Genomic DNA, 20,885 nt, shown 5'->3' with positions numbered 1-20,885 from the left:
CGGTCCCCGCTACATATTTTCTGTCCGCTCACCACCGCAGTAGCCTTGGGTGCACACAAGTCCGCTGCCAAATCCTTCACCTCCATAACTTCGTCTTCCATCTACCTATCCGCATTATCCATCCCCTGTCCTCACGCCCCACTGGCAAACAGAGCACTGATCTGACACTTCCTTTTTCCGGTTTCGTGCGCGGGACCTTCGCATGTGACGTCACTGCGACGTCATCACAAAAAAACCACAGTTAATAATAAAATATTAATTTCTCATTTCCTATTGCTGCTACAGGCGCAGAGAGATGGCCATATAATTTACTATATTTTTCTGGGTTTTTCCTTATTTTGTTGTTATCAGTAATTTGGGTTTTAAGGGTGAAAACCCAAATTTCTTTGTTAATTGGCTTGGGGGAGGAGTCATGGGGGATAAAAGAGGGCCACTCTCCCTCCCTCAGTCAGTTTAAACCTGGACCTGCAAGAGGAAGGTAATATACCAGAGATTTAAGCAGACTTTTGCTGGTGTGTGTGTATATATTGTAAATACTTTTTCTTTATTGTTTCACTTTTTGTTGTATAGCACTCTTCAAACTTTCTTTATTTTGGAACACTAACACCTATTAAACACTCAAAAAACATCCTTCTGACTACGCCATCGTTATTACAGTAAGATAGAACCCCGTCACATAAGCTTTTCCCAAATCCTGTAGGAAGAAGGGCAATAATGTCTTTTCCCCTTGATCAAATTTGCCAAACATTCTCTTTGTTCCAGCTTTAAATCCTCAATCTCTGGAATCATTGCCAACACAGAATGGCTCTTCACTGATTGGCTGGTGCCCACACTCGCACTTCTGGGGTTCTTGTAAACCATCTAGTGTATTCCGATTCCTGACCTAGTTGCTGGAGAGAAATGAAATTGAGCAGAGACACTAGGTGGCGCCAGCCCATTGTTCCACCTACCACAACAAACCTCTCAGGCTTATAAACTCACAGTTGTAACAGTGACACCCACTCCAAAGCCCACAGAGATTCTGAGTGTTAAACTTCCCTTTAATGTTCCCATAGAATTTTTGGAGAATTTAAATGTTATGAGTTTAAATGCATGGTGGAGGCTATGTGGTAACAAATGTCTATAATCTTTTTTTAAATAATATGACAGGTCTTGTGGAAAGTGTATGGACAAAATGTATGGGAAATTCAATTTACTTCCAGAATTTTGTATATGCTTCATCATGGTTAGCCAAAAAAAACTATGCTTTATTGGAGAAGCCAGGACTGCAGTAACTCAAGCACATAAATGGTAAATAATCATATTTTTATATAACGCTTTTCCACCTTCAAGGCACTCAAATTGATTTACATCAAGGAACCACTCACCCATTCACACACACACCACTGTACGCAGACACTGTAAAATGAAACAGACGCCTGTATAAATTTTAAGTGGCAAAACATTTAAATCAAATTGTGCTTTTGTATTGACTTCTTTCTTTCCTTTCTACAAAAAAACTTGCTAATATATACAGTTTTCAATACAAAAATAGAATAAACACCGTGTCATATTTTGTCAGTATATCTTGAAATCATCTCACAAACAATGGATGTCGACCCCTCTACGAGAACCTCTGTGAAGAATATATCCAGCACAACCTTATACATTTGAATATAACAACAACATTTCTGGAGTTGAAAATGTAAACTTGAGTATCATAACCAGAAAACAAAGTCCATTCCATGAAGAAAACATTGCACCTGGCGCCTATTCAATAAGAGGGTAAATCAATAACAGGACTTTGGTGAATAACATATCAAATACATGAAGCACGGACTGTAAATGTACACCAGAGACCGTGCGGCCAATCTTCAGGAAACTTAAATTACATTGATCTAAATGTGCAATATGAAAGACATGAAAAACCCAGCTCTAAATGCATTAAGGCACGTACAGGGTCGTATTTCCATTTAAATTGGTCGGAGTTTACATCCAGACTAATGAGATTTGCACTGGAACCAAGTGAATTATGGGAGTTCAGTGAAGTTTAGGGGACACAGAGCGGAGGTGGGTGTGTCCTGTTAGCCTGTCCAGCCCCGGAGCAATGGGACTCAGTAAACGACTGTTACACCGTTACCCTATAGGAGCGTGAGTGTGAACACTGCAAAAAAAAAAAAAAAAAAAAGGCCTACAGTCGACTTCACTTGTGCCTGCTGCTGATGTGCTGTTGAGCAAGACACTTCGCACACCTCGGTTATGCGTGAATGTGGTTTGGTTTTCAAAGCAGATACTAATTTTAATACTAAAACTAATATCGAAAGTCGTTTGCGCAAGTATCTATACTAAAAAAAGCCATATACACAGGACAGAAATTAACCTTTCCTAAATGATCTTGAGCTGTATCAGAGCAAGTATAAGAGCACATAGACTAGTATACGCCCATGGACCCTCACCTTGACAACTGAGGGATTACCTAGATATAAGACCACATGGTAAAATAAAAGAAAGTATATTATTTAATGTTGAAAATCACATTCACTTGTCTAAAGAAAGAGTGTTTTTATTATCATCATGGTATTAGAATTGGGTGGTATTGAGTATCAAGTTGTTTCCTTATCAAAAACAAGTTAAAATTTTACTATTGTGAGATTAAAATGTCTGTGTGCGTTTGTGATTTATGATGGGTGGGTATATTTATTGCATTAAAAGGACTACAATCTGCATACACACTAACATTATCAGGACCTGCCTTCCTCCCCCATGACGTAAATCCTTTATTATTAGATCAACAACATGGTTTTAAGTTCAGATGTGGGTTAAAATAATTGAAGGTGTGGGTTTTAGATTACGGTTTTTCAAGTAGTGGCTATGTTTATGGTTAGGATCAGTCTCCAGGAAATTAATGTAAGGCAATGTAATGTCCCTCAGAAGCATGGAGATACAACATGTGTGGTTGGCTGTGTGTATGAAGAGTGAAGGAATAAACAGTCATTATATAGCTGCAGGCATAGGCTGGGGATAATTTTAATACAAACTATTTTCCATGAGTTTTGTGGTGATTTATGGTCTTAAAAACAGCATAGGGTTACTACATGCGACGCAACAATCCTGGGCAAATTCAAACCACAATTTTAACTAAAACACAGAGGCAAAGGATTACTGAAACCAGCAGAAATTATGCATTTTTTTCTTTTTTTTTTAATGAGGGGGCAATATTATAACATGATTAAAATCTCAGCAAAGTCAATTTTGTGAAGTATTATGTTCTTTAACCTCAGAATCCAAATAATACTACCATTACTATCGTTACTACACTTTGATACCGATTTTACCACATATACCACAATTACTCTAGATGTTTTTTAGATAATAGAATGATTTTTTTTACACAAAATAAAAATAGTTTGAGGATTATGATGCAAAATCAACTTTATGGAGCTTTCCACTGTGTATCATAAACATAAAAAAACATGCTCTAATCAAACCCTCCTTACAGTTAGCAGCACAAATCTGTCCAAGCCCCCTACATGGCAATTTTTCATAAATACACAAAAGCAGGATACAAAACACTACACTTCAACTTCACAAACCTGATGTGTGTTGTGACAGAACTCTGAAGGGGGAGTTACTTAACATGGGGAGCAAATGGAGGGGAGACTCAGAACATCAAAAAAGGAACTGAAACTTATAAAACATGTTAATACATTGTTTTCATCAAATGTCATTTTCAAAACACTAAAAAGTAACATTTTGATCTACATATGTTATGTGTTAGCAGTTACTACCCCATAGAAGTGTAATACTTTCTTTTTTTATGTGGTCAAAGCTAATATAATACTGAAACAACGTCCTGAATGTAAATCATTCTAGCTGACCTATACATTCTGTTTTTGCAGTGTATGGCCGTGGTGTGTGGTGGTGAAGTCACAGAGCCAAATGAAAGCCACATGGATGGTTCCGGAGGGATAAGGGACACAGCACAAAGGGAGAGCTGTAATAAAGGCCCATAAAGGTGAACGCTATGGTTTAATCGCATTTACACATGAAGGGCAGTGTCGACCATGGACACGTTATAACGGGTATAAAGTAACAAATGTTTTATTGATAAAGCATCCAATAACATGTAATCCAATTGAGGGTTCTTTCACACATCAGACATATGGTCACCTGTGTTTAATATATGTCAGTTAAAATCACTAGTCTACAATGAAGAAAATGTCACGAAGAATAAATCTGTTTTTCTTAGAAAATTTTCTATCTCATCACTTTGAAACAGTATCTTTTAAAGGCTACATTGATCAGGACTGGGATTAAACCACAGTATCTTTAGAAATTTTGTCAATTACTGTATTTTTTTGGACTATAAGTTGCTCCAGAGTGTAAATTACACAAACCAAAAAAATGAAGAAGAAAAAATGCAATGAAGAAGAAAAAAATGAAAAAAAGGAGAAAAAAACATATATAAGTCACATTTTATTTTATAAAATCAGAGACCAGGAACCGGCATTTCATCTTGAAAGGCAAGTTATAGTAAAATAACAGGCTGAACAGGTGTCTAGTATGTTAACGTAACGTATGAACAGTTATTCAGATAATTATAGCATAAACAACAGAACAGAACAAGTTTTTCAAACTCTCTATCTCATTCCAAATCACTACATCCATTGAATTCTTCATCGTCTGAGCAGCTCCGCGATCAGATGAACAGAACAGAACAGAGCACCGCTTCCTCTTCTGCGTAGCTGTCGTCAGACTCAGCATCAGTTCCAGTTAGAATTATTCCGGCCTTTCTGAATCCCAACAGGACAGTTTCGGTTGTCACTGAAGTCCAGGCTTTGTCGATCCATCCAAATGCTTCCAGGAAATGGCACACCTGCCCGGTTGCCGTGAAGCTGTGTTCTCCATCCCCGCTTTAACCAGTCCTTCACAAGTTTTTCTCTCACTCCAAACTTTCTTTCTGCTGCACAATTACCATTTTCGGCTGAATATTTCTCTACATGTAGCAAGGCAGCGGCTTTTTCTGCAGGAGACATGCAGAGTAGAGCGCAAGGTGACAGTGGCACAGGAGTAATAGTAGTAGCAGGTACTGGCACACAAGCATAGAGTGCCCTATCAGTGTGAAAATTTTAATATATAAGTTGCACCAGAGTGTAAGTTGCCGGACGAACCAAACCATAAAAAAAGTGTGATTTATAGTCCGAAAAATACGGTAATCAATTAATGTTGTCTTAGTCAACCAAAATTTGTATTCATCAGCTAATTGTTATATTTACATAATAAGAAGAAAGAAAAAAAAAGGCAGATTAAACTCATGATTCACAAGGTTAGGTTTGGATCAGATACATAAAGACACGTAATAGTTTTAAGAGCTTTTACCACGCCCCTTTTTAGTCGGTAAATCAATCGGCAGGTCATGTCTTTAATCAAACAGGAATTTCTTTAATCGACTGCATACATACTAAACTATGCCACGACCATTTTGTATTGCACTTCAGAAATATCCCAGTACACAACAAGGCATTTTCCCTTCACTCCATACCTTTGGTGGTGAGTTACATTAGTCATGATGAGTGAGGCATTCCATCTGCTCCACATTCTTACAGACTGTACAGTAGGAGGGTGAGGATCAAACCAGGGCTACATCCGGACCAAACAAAGACTGAAAGGTGCGCTATGAAACATTTTTTATGTAACCATAACTGTCCACCACCTGCTTGTCCAACAGCTGCTATTACTTTTCCTCGAATGTTCCGCAGTGTTTATTAAACTCGTCTATCCCCGTGGCGATAAGCAGGTGATACGCCCAGGCTAAGAAAAACAGTCATACTATACCCCATACAACTGTACAACAACTCACCCTTATGTAATAAATAGCCCTGTGTCATGTCCATCACTATTCCATCTTTGCACTGTTTCTCCTGACCCACCCCTTGTATAGAGCCCAGATATATTTTGTGTTACTATATTTTTCAAGGCATTTCCAAGCGCTAAAATACCTGTAACTGAAAAAAGCAAGATACATTAGTTAATTGAACATTCTAAACAAAGCAATAAAATCTGTGTGAAGGAAAATTTAGTGCACCTTTCAGATTTGACAATCCCAGAAGAAGCCAATACCTACACTAGTTTGAAAACCACTACAGTAGAATAACAGTATCACTTAATATGATATCCAGATCTTTTTCCATTACATAATTTTACATTCTTGTTGCGTAATGGTTAACACGAATGCCTTTTACTGAAGATTAATCCTGGGAGATTTAATACTAACATACTGTATCTCTCACACGTCTGCATAGTATAATATTGTTGGATACTTTCGATTGGTGCTTTAACCAGGCATGTACGAGATCATACTAAATCCATTCTCTTATACAATGTCTATAGACCTTATACAATACAGCCTCTGGGAAGGATTTGAATGTAATTCCTTTGGCTTTAAGAACTACTGTGAGCAAAGCATTAAGTAGCAATCCAGTTTCCATAGCTCTGCGTGATGGAAAGAGACAGCGCCTGCTACCACACACTAGTACAGCGGTGTTTTCAAGGACAGATATCACACAAAACCTTTATTTAACCAAGATAAATATTGTTGTCCCTTGTATTTTGCTTCATTCACACTTGTTCCATTAACCCATTAATCCAAAATTGTCTTCGCTTAGGAATAAAAAAAAAAAGTGCTCTGTTTGCATTTTGCCCAGATTGTTATATCACAGGCAAAAATACAGACTTCTTCTATACAGTGTGTGAGCCCATAAACCATCGCTGGACTTGTTCTACTAGCCTACCTGGAGTTGTGTGTAGCAGACAAATCCTGCATATTTAGGCTGAGTTCTTCTCTCAAACAGAAAACACTCTGTTCCACCTTGTGATGTCATGTGTGATACAGGAAAGGCACCACTGTGTTTTTAAACTCCACAAACCTTCACTAGAATCATTTGTATGATTTCAGCCATGGAATGACCAGTCTCTGATGAACAAAAAGTAAAATGTAGCTTGAAAACTATGACTACATGACATCACAAGGTGGAACAGAGCATTTTGAGCTTTGGAGATGTGGTCAGGAGATGTAAAGGGCTACTAAAGGAGTACTGAGAAGCATTATAACAAGAGTCAATTTTGAGCAATGCATAACTTTTAAAGGTGGGGTACCGGATTTTGTAGTCCTCCTGACCAATTTTAAATTTTTTTTAATCAATAAAGCATTTCATACATTGTTTACATAAAATACTAACATATGTATCCTACTGTACATGGCAATTACATGTACCTCTCTACTGAAAATGGCATTGGCATAACACCCACTCTCTATTTTTCTATATCCTTTTCATCAGATTCAGAACTGTTTACCATTTTCTCCATATCCTTTTATATTCCCCGTACCAGCATCTTCACATTTCCGTGTTCTGCAGCTACAGCAACAAAGGTCAGAAAGGATATTAGAGTTTCACCAGCAGCTGCCTCCCGTGAGACCTTTTTATTCACGATAGCAAGAGCGCACATAGTACACAATGGAGGAGCAGGGTCTACATACAATGGACAAATGAAAAAGGATGGAGCGGCTAGGCTAGGACATAGGAAAGGAGGCGAGGTAGGAAATATATCTACATCCCCATTGACCTGGTAGTGTGATTCATATGCAGTGTTGGGAAGTTGCTGAATACATGTACTAAGAAAACGTATCCTGAATACTAATTTTGAGTAACTCTATTCTGGTACACTTACTCTTTCATTTGGTGGTATTCAGAATATAGTTACTTTTCTAAAATCAAAGGAACTGCTGGGTTTCAGATCACGTCACATGGCCGTATACAGACCAATACAATTTAACACATATGGGGGGCAAATAAAATTAATTTTGTTGAAATGCTGATTTTAGTTGTAATGCAACATTTGTGAATTAGATATTTCATGGCAAAGTACAATGTGATTAACAGGAAACTCTGGCTCTGCCCCAATCCATGTATTATTTGTTCATTTGTTTATTCAAAATAAAACCTAAAATAAGAAAACGAAAAAACTACTATTTTCTGCATTATTTTTCTCCAAAACCAAAATGAAAAAACAGATAATGATTCTTTTTTTTATTTATTTCTGTGACTTAAACTGCCATGCCGGACTTTTGTGCACCATATGGACTGATCCCAGGACTAAACCAGGTCTAAACCAGAAATGAACCAGGACTGAACCAGTTCTACACCAGGACTAAACCAGAACTAAACCTCAGTCCTTGTCTGGTCCCAGTCTCAGTTATGGTCTCAGTCCCAATCTGGCCCTGGTCTCGGTCCTGGTCTGGTCCCAGTCTAGTCCTGGTCTCAGTCCTTGTCTGGTCTCGGTCTCAGTCCTGGTCCTGGTCTAGTTCTGGTCTCAGTCCTGGTCTCAGTCCTGGTCTGGCCCTGGTCTCAGTCCTGATCTGATCCCGGTCTCAGTCCTGATCATCCGACAGTCTACGTGGGTGAACTTCTGGGCCTGTCCCAACACTCAGTACTGGTTCAGTCCTGGTTAAGACCTGGTTTAGACCTGGTTTATTCCGGTTTTAGTCTTGTTTTAGTCCTGGTTCAGTTCTGGGATCTGTCCATATGTGGCGCAAAAGTCTGGCAGCACAGTTTAAGTCACGGAAACGGCTGTTATCCGTTTTATCCATCATTCATTTAAACACAAAACCGAAAACTGACAAAAAGAATCATTATCCATTTTTTCATTTTGGTTTTAGAGACAAATAATGAAGAAAATAGTCGTTTCGTTTTCGTACTTTTGTTTTTATTTTGAAAAAGGGAATGCATGAAGGATACACGGATTTGCCCCCCATCTGAGAGTACACATTCTAGAATCTTAAAACCACCAATACATGGCAGCACTTGAGCACACAGTGTAGGCTTCAAACTGCAGAGAATTAGTGTGAACAATCGAAAACATCATTCTTATCCTACTCAAATTAGTGATAGGAAATGCATAACAAACCGTGAAACAAATGTAAAGCTGTTTCTAATCCTACGTTGCATCTTTACACTGTAATACAACTCTGCGTGAAGGTATTTTAAGTATTCAGAATACATTACTTTGATTAGCCCATGTATCGGAATACATTACAAAATTAATTTAGGTATACATTAAAAACATTCTCAAATTATTTTTCCCATCACTGTCCTTATGCAACTACAGCTAAAATCATGGCATGTATCCAAGACTGTACAGGTTAATTATAGATAAGCATAGAGGGTATACGAAAATTAATAGCCATAAAAACGCACTTAATTTCAGACAAACTGTTTTCAGAGCAACACTGGCAATCCCCGTCGCACATAAGTCACCTGCAACCACATCATTTCAAGGTTAAAAGCTTTTTTTTTTCTGTCTGAAGAAACTGAAGAAATTACAGCTTTGGCGTGAGTGTGGGCTGATTCCAATAACTTTAATTGCTAGCTTGGAGTTTACAACGCGATGCATCAGAACCGCCCCACCTTTCAAGATGCTATCCGCTTGGTGTGACATTAGTTTAGTCTACGGTGTTCACTTGCGAAAACGTGTATTTATGTAAGCTAGCTTGTACTGTGCGAAGTTAGCATGATTGATTGTTACAAGTGTAAAATAAACATGCCATCACCGGTCAAGCAGAAGAGATCCCTGTCAGGTTAGCACGAGGTAAAATGAGGATTTGTTGACTACAGGAGCCTTCATGCATGTAACACAGCGGACATGTTTGAGCTCACGTCACTGAAGCTTTTAGTGCCGAGATGCTCCGTCATTAACAAAACAATGGGATTCCTTCTTCAACTTGACATGGTGAAAATGTAACTGATCATCTGCTGTTACAGAATTTTAAAATACTGTTTTTGGAATAATAAAGGTGAATGTAGTTGCTTTAACAACAAAACAAAGCCAAAACTGAGACATGGCCACCCACTCTGCTAAAAAGGATTAACTAGATTAGTGTTGATTTAAAGTTATTAAATGCATAGATCCAACATCATCATCTCCCTGTGACTTCAAAGTACTCAAACTAAGGTAAAGTTGACAGTACTTGTTGCTGTCAAATATAGTTAGGTTTGTTTTTTTTATTGAATTAAGGGTAGTTTAACAATATTAAAGGTCCTATATTACACAAAATTATGAATTTGCAGAGTTTATGTGTGTGAATGAAACAAAACACATATCAGGATATGTTTTTGATGAGGAAACAATATATAACATAGATCAGAAAATAGTGTAATAGTTAAGGACCAGAAGAGGTGACAGACCTCTACTGCACATCCACTGACATGTCCCTCATCCCTCAGTTGTTGCTTAGTTTCTTATTAAAGGTAATTAAAGGCAATAAAGCACATCAAAAACATTTAATCACCAACAGATTTCATTTCCAGTTTGAAATTAATTAGTTTTGTGTATCTGCTCTAGTCTGTGCGCGTAGGTTAATTAGCCGGCATATTAGATATAGTTTGTCCTTGCAGTAGAGTAGACCCTGCTAAGATCAGGCACAAGCCTATAATGGTTAAAGGAAAAGGTTTTGGTATTGTCTTTAGTGTAAAACTATGTCAGTTTTTGTAACATTATGTTTAAAATATCTGGCAGGAACCAGTGGACTTATGGCATGACTAGTGTTTGTTTACTTTTTAGGGATGTGTGGATGGAGGTAAGTCACATGAGGATCCATCTGGTGGAGGCTGGGTTCCCGAGGTGGAAGCCTACGACCAGATCCCTCTTGACTTGATCACTACATTGTCTTATTATGTTGTCTTAGCAATTTGAGCCCTGCATTCTATATCCTATATAAGTCTGGCGAAAATATAGTAAAAAAACAAGGACAAGCACTCTTTGCTTCTAACTAATCTAAAAGTGAAATTGAGTGTTTGACCTCTAAAGAGGAAGATGGACTAAATATCCAAGTTTACCCAAATGGATTAAAAAAGGTATGTTTTTAATGGAGAACTGCATTATTGCCTGGTTTCAAGCTAAAAATGCATTAAGCATAAACCAGACTGCAGTTTTAATTTGTACCAAGTTTCTAAGACAAAATTGCTCCATAACACACATTTTGTTATAATGTCAGACCATTTTGCTTGCTGTCCTAATGACTAAGTGACTATTTAAAGGGAAGACAGTGCTTTGATAGAAGCATTAAAAATGCAGTGACAGTGGCAGCAGGGCCATTCTCCAGCCTGCTGTGCCTCTGACGCACACTGGCCTCATTAAAGCCACAAACGATGGCTGTCCTCAAAGAACAGGGAAGTCTCATGTGCCCAAAGCTACAGGAATAGCACTAACTTCACTCCTGCCAATGTGGGGGGCATTTCAACTGTAACAAAGTAGTTACTCTAGATAAATGTACTCACAGAAGTACAAAAATGAACGAAATGTGCTAAAACTGGGGGGATGTAATGTAAAACAATCCGAAAGTTAAGTTTATAAGTTAGAATACTTTCAACAAACAAACTAAGGTTATGCAGCTCATTGGGTCAAATAGGTAAAATTTAAATCCTTACCAAATGAAACTGTAAGCCGTTTAACCTTTTGAAAACTAGCCTATCAGACATAAGGTACACTTCTGAATTTCAAACAAAGAAGATGTTGGCTACAATTTCCTGTATACTCAAGAAAGAGTCATTTTGCAGATTTTTGTTTGCAAAGTTTACTCCATACTAGCAACATAGACCATTGCACAGACTACTACAGTGAGCAATGGGTCTCCACATACAAAAAAGTACCATTACTCATGTAGAAGTGTAAAGCGTAGTGTGATAAAACTACTCCACAGAGTACAATTATTTGTAAAAGCTAAGTGAATGTAGTAACTCATTCCCAGTCCTAGTCATGAATCCACACAATTGAGATGTGTTTTGCGTTGACGGACCGTGGAAACCATAGATTACCCTTAATTCTCCCCCTAAGACTTTGATTGCAACCCTATACTCGCAGTGCTCAACGTAACGACCTTTTGGAGAAAATGAGAGGTGTGTACGAACCAAAAGGATGACAGGGATGAAAGTGAAATTACGTGGATTTGTGGAGAAAAAAAATATTCAGCGGTGCAGAAGTCTAGACAGGAAGATAAAACGCGGGGAGGGATAATCCAACACGTGAAGATTGCGGTTCGGTTAGTCAAAGAAAGGCTTCGGTTCTAAAGGTCGTCCTTGAACCATGTGACGGAGCCCCAAAGGAATCGATTCCCAGAAAGCCCATGAAAACGGATATGGTATTTTATTTAGATTGTATTGATTACGCGCTTATCTGCTTATAGAACGTAAAGCTTGGAGAAAAAAATATTCCAGTTAGCAGGGTAGATAGTGTTGTAAACATAGCTTTCAAAATGCTGAACTATCATGTTGAGACATACTGTAGGTTAGTGTTAGTTTTGACCCACTTTACTAGTTTAGACCTGCCTTAGTCCATTTGCCCCTGGCCTATCTGGCTTTAGACTTGGTTTGGTCCTGATGTATATTAAACCTGCAGTTTGTCTTTGTAGGCTTTGTCTTGGTTGGCTCAAAGTTTTGTCCAGTTAGTCCAATGTGAAGGTCCTAATGTGTTGTGGTCCTAATGTTTTTTTTTCCACATATATTTGAGTCTTGCCTCAGTACAGATATATCGTACAAGCAGCTCTTATGGTTAAAATAAGTCAGCTGTGTGCTTTATGTGTCAAATTTATAAAGTGTTTTATTGTCTGCTAATCAGGAAGTGCACTGTTAGCATGTTAGTTGTTAGTTTTGCTGTCATTACAAAGTCCAACACACAAATTTCATGGGGTTTGGTCTCGAGATATTGAGAGCAAAGTGATCCAGAATAATTTCTTCCGGATCCAAAATGGATCGGTCCAAAAGTTATTTTTTTTAATGAACTAGTTATTTTTCACGTTTTTAGAGATGGTTAAGGTAAAGTACAGCACCTCTAAGGGCCTGTTTACACGAGAAAGCTTGAGGGTAAAAATGACAATATTTTACCAAAAGTTCTTTTCGTTTAGACGGTGATGGCGTTTTTGGGGCTTAAAAACGCAAAAATCTGAAACCTCCCTCCAGAGTGGAAAAGCTGAATACACTCCGCCGTAACGTTTTCGTCTACACTGCCCAAGACGCAAAACTCTGGTTAGATTTGCTCACATCGCGTACATGTTTATGTCACATACATAGAGTACACAGAAACAAACATGTCGGATACCCAATCGAATTCCACACACTTTTGCGTCACTGTATGCATGCAGATTTCCTCCCAAAAAATGCTTGTTTAAACGCAGAATAAAAAGTGAAGACACGACGCCACTTTTGCATCATCTGTTCAGACCGTCATCATATTAACGTAGCTTGTAGACTTGATTTGTATTAGATCATGGTTCTGGTTTGGCACATACCTTTATCAATACTGAGCTCCATCATGCTTAGACCCATTTTTGTCCTGGTTAAGACCCTGGTATACTTATCACATATGCCTATCCTGGTTTAAGGCTTGATATCAAGACTTGGTTTAGTTCAGTTGCTTCAGAATTAGTCCAACTTTATAGGCTTCTTGGCTAGTTTCAGACTTGTTTAGTTCTAGTTTAGTCCAACAAATCTTTAGACTTGAACTTTGCTGGTTCAATCCACGTTCTAAATTGGTTCAAGTTCTTCTTTAGTTTGGTCTGGATTAAAATCTGGGTTTTGTTACTTTTGCCTACATGAAAAAGCCTTAACCCGGTATGTTGCAAAAAACCTTGTGAAAAGTGATACTGTGTTTTATTTATACTGTATTGATCCCACTCTTATCAGCCTACCGTATGCCAGACTGGCTAGAAATATTCCAGATGATTGTGTGATTGTTATCTCCTATTACGTACTCCAAAAGATTCCTGCTTCCTTCCCTGTGCGATACCAGATGTTATTAAGATATTTTGGTCCTCAGGGTAAATAGTCCTAACCACATCCTTGGCTGTCAGACTGCACCGTATTCATGTCATTGACGTTTTTGAAGAGTTCACACTTTTCGGGCTCCCCTGCGCACGAGCGGTTTGGGTTAGCTCGGAGAAGGGTGTGTGCGAGAAATGCACTGGCAGAGCCCATGAGGCATATATTAGGCTTAGATGTTTTTCATTCCATAATGATAGGATCCAACTGGAGCCTTTTCATACGGAGATGTGCTAGCCAGAACACGCATGGCTAGCATGGAAGCACAGACAGAGAAACTGGTGCGTAGGTCTGCTTGTGTAGGCTGTGTCTGTAAATATTATAATAGGGCAATTTAAATCCATTTTGAATTTTAATAAACATTTTGTAGATTTTTTTTATTATTATTTTTTTAATAGTTTGACAAGTTTAGGTGAAAAAACAAAAGGTGCAAATGGTGAAATTGTATTGTAGGTTTTTTCATGTCCATTGCCGATACTGTTGGTTTAGAATACAGAGCAACTGTTGGCTGATAAGCTTTGCCAATATATAGGGCTGATTATGTAATTTCAATTTACTACAAACTCCTCCCCCCCCCCCTTTTTTTTTTTAACCACAAATCTAGAAAATAGCTGTGTAGTCATGTTTTGTGCTGCTATCTCTTCATATTAAAATGTTAATATAAAGCTTTGTGTGTATTTTTTTTAGATCAACCAAAACAAAGTATTGGCCTATTGTATGTTAGGGATTTAACTGATATACTGGGTCTATCTCTGTGTAGTACTGAATACAATTTGAAAGTGGAATTGTTCTGAACAAGTTTAGTGAACGTATATGGACTTTAAAACATGAAGAAAAGTTGACATTACCTGACGACATTATGAACTGTGAGCATTGTTTTAAAGGTGCACTATGTAACTTACAGTTGGGGGTCTACCATGTTGATGTGATGTGCACAACAAGATGATATTCCTGCGTTGGGAAAGTTTCACCGTACATTATTAGACATATGGATTTATTATTATACACATGATTTTTAGACAAAAAACATGCTTTTTTTATTTATTTTTTTTTTTTTACAGTGAATAGTGTCATTTCTCCACAGATCTGACCTGTAACTTGACCTGGTAGCGTTACCTATCTCCAAGAAGACCCAGGCTTTTCAGGAAAACTATTATGAGCTCCAGAGAGACAAAGAAGTTATCTAATGCGACTAGGTCAGGAGTTGGAGTACACTAGACGGTTTGCAAGAATCCCGCAAGTTGTAGACCTCTGCACCGGCCAATCAGAGAAGAGCTGTGAAGCCATGACATCAAACTCAAGCACCTGTCTGGGTCTCTTTTGTGGTACAGCACAACAGTAAACAAAGCGGTCGAGATGGATGTAGACGAAACCATACATTCTGTGTTGGCAACAATTCCCGAGATCGAGGATTTAAGCCGGAATGTTTGGTGAATTTTATCAAGGGGAAAGACATTATATTCATCCTATGGAATTTGGCGCATAACAAAATAACATGACCAAATGACCAAATAGCAGGGACTGGTTAAATTAAAAAGTACCGTGTACCGTCAAGCGAACAAATCCTAATGCTGCGAGGTCAGATGGTTTCCACAAAGTCACACCCAGCTGATAAATAAGGCTATGTTTTTGGTGCAGAAAAAAAAAAAAAAAAGTGTACCTTAAAACGGTTCACAAGAAACATGGTTCATGTTTATTTCGCTGTTTCCTTTGAATGTGTTGACATTAGCATGGTGAAAATTAAAAGATGATATCGCTAAACCTGGTCATATTTATTCATTAGCCTAATTAAGCCAAGGTACAAGCACTAAAGGAGATGAGAATAGCTGTCTTTGTCTGATATATACGTGTTAATACAAAGAACGAATGAGTTTATTGACAAGAGAAATCAATATGTCAATAGTAATAAGAGGAGACGCAGATAGACATGTCCTGCTCAAGGTTGTTCTCTACTAGGCTCGTGCTAAGTGGGATGGGCCAATACTTGACGTAGCCTTCATAAAATTTCCTTTTAAACAAATAAGCTAAAGAACCATTGGCCTAAACGGAAATGAGAAAAAAGTGGTTGAACATCCAATTAAAGGCCCTATACCCAATTTTTCCCGTACAATTTAGCAATATTTGTCTATGTCTGCCTCGGTACAGATATATTGTATAAGCACAACTTTAAGTCAGAATAAGTCTGTTGTGTGCTGTCCACATCTAATCATGAAGTGTTTTATTGTCCGATAATCAGGAAGGGTGCGTTGGCATACTACCTGTTTTTAGCTTTGCCATCACGTCAAAACTCCGTACTGGTTTCTGAGGGCCTGTTTACACGAGAACGCTTGTTGGTTAAAACAACAAAATATTTGATCAGAAGTGCCTTTCGTTTAGATGGTGATGACGTTTCTGGGGCTTAAAAACGCAAAAATCTGAAATCACCCTCCGCAAAACTCTGGTCAGATCTGCTCATGTCACGTACGCGTTTACGTTACGTACATCACCGCTTAGGCATGGCATACCCAATTGAATTCCACACACTTTTGCGTCACCGTATGCACGCAGATTTCCTCCTGAAAACGCTCGTCTAAACACGGAATAAAAAGCGAAGACGCAATGCTACTTTTACCTCTTCTGTTCAGACCGTCATCATATAAACATAACCTGAAAGTTGTGAAAAGTACTTATAAACTCATATAAGTGAATAATTTGTATACGGTAAGTGAGGAGTAACTTTGTGAACTAGTTCTCTTTTAACTAATTAGGAAACATTTTTCATTCATTGCACATTAGAACATTGGCTAATTAGTTGCAATAAAAAAGCTGGAGACTGCTCTGTCATCATTAAGAGCAAATATATTCTGCAAAGTTACTCAGAACATTTAATGGAATTTGTAATAAGAAGTTTTATGTAATTATGTTTTGCCTACAAATACTAAACCATTTTGTGACCATTCATGTTGCATATTAACTGAAAATGTAAATCCAGGTAGAATAAACGATAAAAGAAACACAATCACTCAAAACAGCATTTGTTTTAGCAATCATTTCAGCAGTAAAATCACCCCTCCTTCTCTATCTGTTGACAATTAGCCATACTGCTAATTTATCTTTTCAAAATGCTTTACTCCCTTCTGTTGCCAGCAGAGGTCATCCGGCAACAGAATCCAAAACTTCACATTTAAAGTATAAGTAAATTCCTGCAAAAGAACTTATTTTACATATTTTCATATACATAGTTAGAGTAATAATCCGTGAAATACTAATGTGCTGGCGAGGTATTAGACCCTGACCAATCACAGTGCAGCATTGTGGTTTGTGCGTAAGCCGGGGCCAAACAAACCAAAACAAACATGGCGATGCTGACAGACGTACTTCAGGCCATTTTAGCGAAAATACAGACTATTTTGTGAATATAAAAACGAAAGAAAGAAGCGTTTGTGGAGAGGTAAAACAAATGTGCTTTTCTCTAAACTGGATTTAACCAGTTTGATGTTTCGTCCCACTGTTTGACCAATCAACGTGAAGTATTTGCTTGAATGTTCCGCTTTTCCAGACTGATATGTGGAACTGTATTCAGAGGGCTATACATATCAATCTATCAAGAGCCAGGTTAGTGAAGTCTGATATTTTCCTTGAATCTTCTACAAAACATCCTTAACCTCTTTACACCACTAGCATACCTCATCGAACGTCAGGAAAAATAAGTCACGCGTTCACTTGTCCTCTTTTATCAACTGGATTATCTGACAGGCAGCCATGTTTTTATAAGTTATTGACCATTCAAATTCCACACCTATATCCAAGCATGACTAACAGGCTTATGGGGAATCGTCAACCCTCCGTTGCCGAAGACATCAAAGAAACAGTGAGAAAAAAAAGTATGTTTACTCAAGACAGTATCTCCAAGCTTTAAATGTCCTTACTTTTGTTTGGAAGATAACAGCAAATGGGCATACCTAACTACGCATCATAAACAGCCTCTCATCTGCACATATCCAATTCCCAGGCCTGAAAAGCACACGGTATCTTCGCTGCTATGATATGAAAGAAAGCCACATTGTAGATTCTCAGCCAGCGTGGTCAAAATACCCAAACAAACTCGGCGGACACCAGCAGAGAACACAGGCGCTCAGGCAAGTCAAGCTAACGCTCTCCCATCACAAATCACAGGCCATTACGTTTTATGTTGTGCATGTGGCTCATTATTCATGCCCGGTTAAAGTGTCTGATTATAACCTGCGTTTTAACGGTCATAAAGAAAGAGATACTGCAATTCGCTCATTTCAAACGGTGATACTGTTTGAACTTTAATGTGCGGACTTTAAAGGTACACTATGTATCTTTGTGGTTCTGGATCCGTCACCTTCTTGTTTTTATGGATCTGCCATTGCTCTGCTTGGAATGTTCCACAAGTCCACAATATGACATTAAACAACGCTACCTTACATTTATTCAATTACAGTTGGTTTTATAGTCCAAAAATACCTAAAAAAAACAAAAAATAAACGGCCATTCTGAGCGGAGCTGCCTCTCCACAGATCTGACCTGTAACTAGGTCTGGTTATTTCTCCATGAAGAAAGAAAGGTTGAGTGTCATTCTGTGAAACCTATCAAACAAAGCAAAGCAAGAAAAGCAACTCCATGAAGAAAAGCATTTGACAGATGCTTCACCAGAAAAGTTACACAATGCAACTTTAAAGCTGCAGTATGTAACTTTCTGGAGGTGGTAAAAAAGAAACATAAAACCATACTTCTGAACATTCTCCATGGAGATAGATATGTTTTATGCTAAATATGTTGCAAAATGAAAATCTCTCAGTATGATGTTATCTTGATATTAATTTTACAGTATGACATTTAATTCAATATTTTAGATAGGCTAACAGAAATGTAGATGTGCTACTTTTTGGCCTTAAGAACACCTTGACTTTTTCAAGATGTTTTTATTTAAAAAAAAAAAAAAAAAACAGAGCAGAAGCATTATGATCTATGTAGTTCCCTCAGCTGTTACTGCAACAAAACAAATCCTTTTAAGCAAAGGAACTTGAAGTTCGATATATTGTGATGGCCTACGACATTATTGTGAGACTTTTGACGACACAATATCACAATATTTTGGTTATTGTCACATCTCTATTTTATATCATGCTGTAGAATATTATAGCCAAAGGAACAACATTTCCATGGAGACTCCTGCCCAAATAAGAGTCAGGTTTGCAAGCCTGCTCACAGTGAGGACACATGTTTTGTATTTGTTTTTCAGTGCAATAAACATGGTTTATTTTAGTCTATTTTCTGGCTAAAAAGTTTTTTAATATGGCTTTAAGAAAATTGATGGCAGTTGTTAGCAGTCTGCTTATTGAGACTAAAACAGTTGTGCATTGCTTTGTGTTTTTAATTCATTCCCAGACTGTGCCAGTGGCCTCTTTGACCTTAAACCTGAAATCAGAGTCCAATCATGGTTTCAGTGACCGCAATCAGATTAAGCAGCAAATTATACAATTTTAAATGAGAGACTTTTTAACCTGAAGTTGCCATGGGTGCACTTTGCTGCAGTATCTGAATAGTATTAGGTAACTGATAAGCAGTGTCAACACAGAGGAAAGAATGCATTTTTTTTTTTTTTTTTATACCAGATGCTTTCACTGAATGAACCATGTGCCATTTATGTGGATTTAGGAAAGAATAAAGTTGATGTAAACTTTTGGGTTCTAATATTGTGTATGAACTTTTGTTTGTCTTTGATTGATAAACTGATTTGAAAAGCAAATATCAAATATTTTTTGTCATCAGCATGTTTTTATACATTCATATTGAAATGGACAAGATTTCAGTGCATGTGCATGGACCATTACTTGTTAGCCTCGCATTTGTACTCACTCTCAAATAGGCTGCACTTACCTTTATGTGACAAGCGTATCCTGGGGTAGATACTGTGAGAGGCTGAGTGCACTGTCCTCAACATAACCGTATACAGCAGCAGCACGAACCCCACCAGCGCGCCACTTCCACTCTCCATTCTCCACATCAAAAGCCTGCACAAAAGTCTTTGAAAGGCAAATCAATTCTCCTCCTCTTCACTCAGTAATAAGCATCCATATTTTTAGATCCGCACAATTAGCCCAAGATGTCTTTATATACTGTCTCTTCGCTTGTTCCCCTATAGCTGCCTGCAGAATCAAGCGCATCCACCCACCACCAACAACACCACCTAGGGACAACCCTGTTATCCTTGCTTGTTTTTCCGTTAAAGTCCAGTTGTTGCGATGCTCAATGTTGCCTCTTCCATTTAACCGATTCTGAGGTAAGAAAATCAAAAAATTCTGTTGTTGGAACTACTCATTTCAAAGAGTCCAATTTGAGTACATTAACACGTAGATTTATAAATTCTATCTTCAACCCTGGAAGATTCAGGTAGGTTGAGGCTGCCTCGTGCTTGGCGTGGTGCGTTATCCAAAAGTCAAGAGCTTTACAAAACTCATTGAATAGTCCAAAGGGAGAACCGGCAAAGAGCCCCAAGCTGGAAGACTCAACGGAATCCACCTGCCAGTCGTAGCGTGTGGAGTTGAAGACCAAATGAGAGGTAGTGAGATCAGATTTTATGGCGTTAAAGTGTCAAAATTGGCTGCTGCGTCTAGTGCGTGTTGCGGAGAGCTTGCCTAGTCTCTCACTGTGCAGTTTGCCTGTCTTTCCTCTCCCCCCTTTGGCTGTCACACACTCTTAACAGACCACCCCTTGCTACGGAGCCCTCCCTCCACCTCCTCCTTCACTCTCTCCCTCCTTCAACTCTCTCTCTCTCTCCCCCTCCTCCATAAACGTGGACTGGTGCCAAGGTTTGCAGGCTCCTCTCCTCCGCCCGTGACACTTCTTCTTCCATTTGCGTTGTGTTTGTGTGCGGATTTCACGTTATTGCTGTTTCCATGGAGTTCACTGTCAAGGTTTTTTTTTTTTTTTCTTTTTCAATTCATCTGTTTTTTTCAAGGCAATTTCCTTTTGTCGTTTTATCTGCTCCTGACAGTTGCAGAGTGAATCGCCCAGCAAGACTTCTTTTGA

The 20,885-nt window shown here is 38.3% G+C and overlaps 1 protein-coding gene across 1 annotated transcript in view; it reads right to left on the bottom strand.

Annotated features, from left to right (window-relative positions):
- sema3e (sema domain, immunoglobulin domain (Ig), short basic domain, secreted, (semaphorin) 3E) overlaps positions 1-19,960 on the bottom strand; it is a 67,499-nt gene extending 47,539 nt beyond the window's left edge. Inside the window, exon 1 of the mRNA XM_055155782.1 lies at positions 19,734-19,960. Within this exon, the coding sequence (XP_055011757.1) occupies positions 19,734-19,860 (127 nt within the window). The 5' untranslated portion in view covers positions 19,861-19,960. The remainder of the gene's footprint in view (positions 1-19,733) is intronic.
- Positions 19,961-20,885: the final 925 nt, after the last annotated feature.

Source organism: Boleophthalmus pectinirostris, unplaced genomic scaffold (genome assembly GCF_026225935.1).
Source record: "Boleophthalmus pectinirostris isolate CB_2022bp ecotype Guang Dong unplaced genomic scaffold, ASM2622593v1 HiC_scaffold_2, whole genome shotgun sequence".
Classification (NCBI taxonomy): domain Eukaryota; kingdom Metazoa; phylum Chordata; class Actinopteri; order Gobiiformes; family Gobiidae; genus Boleophthalmus; species Boleophthalmus pectinirostris.
This window is presented reverse-complemented; position numbering and strand designations above follow the sequence as displayed.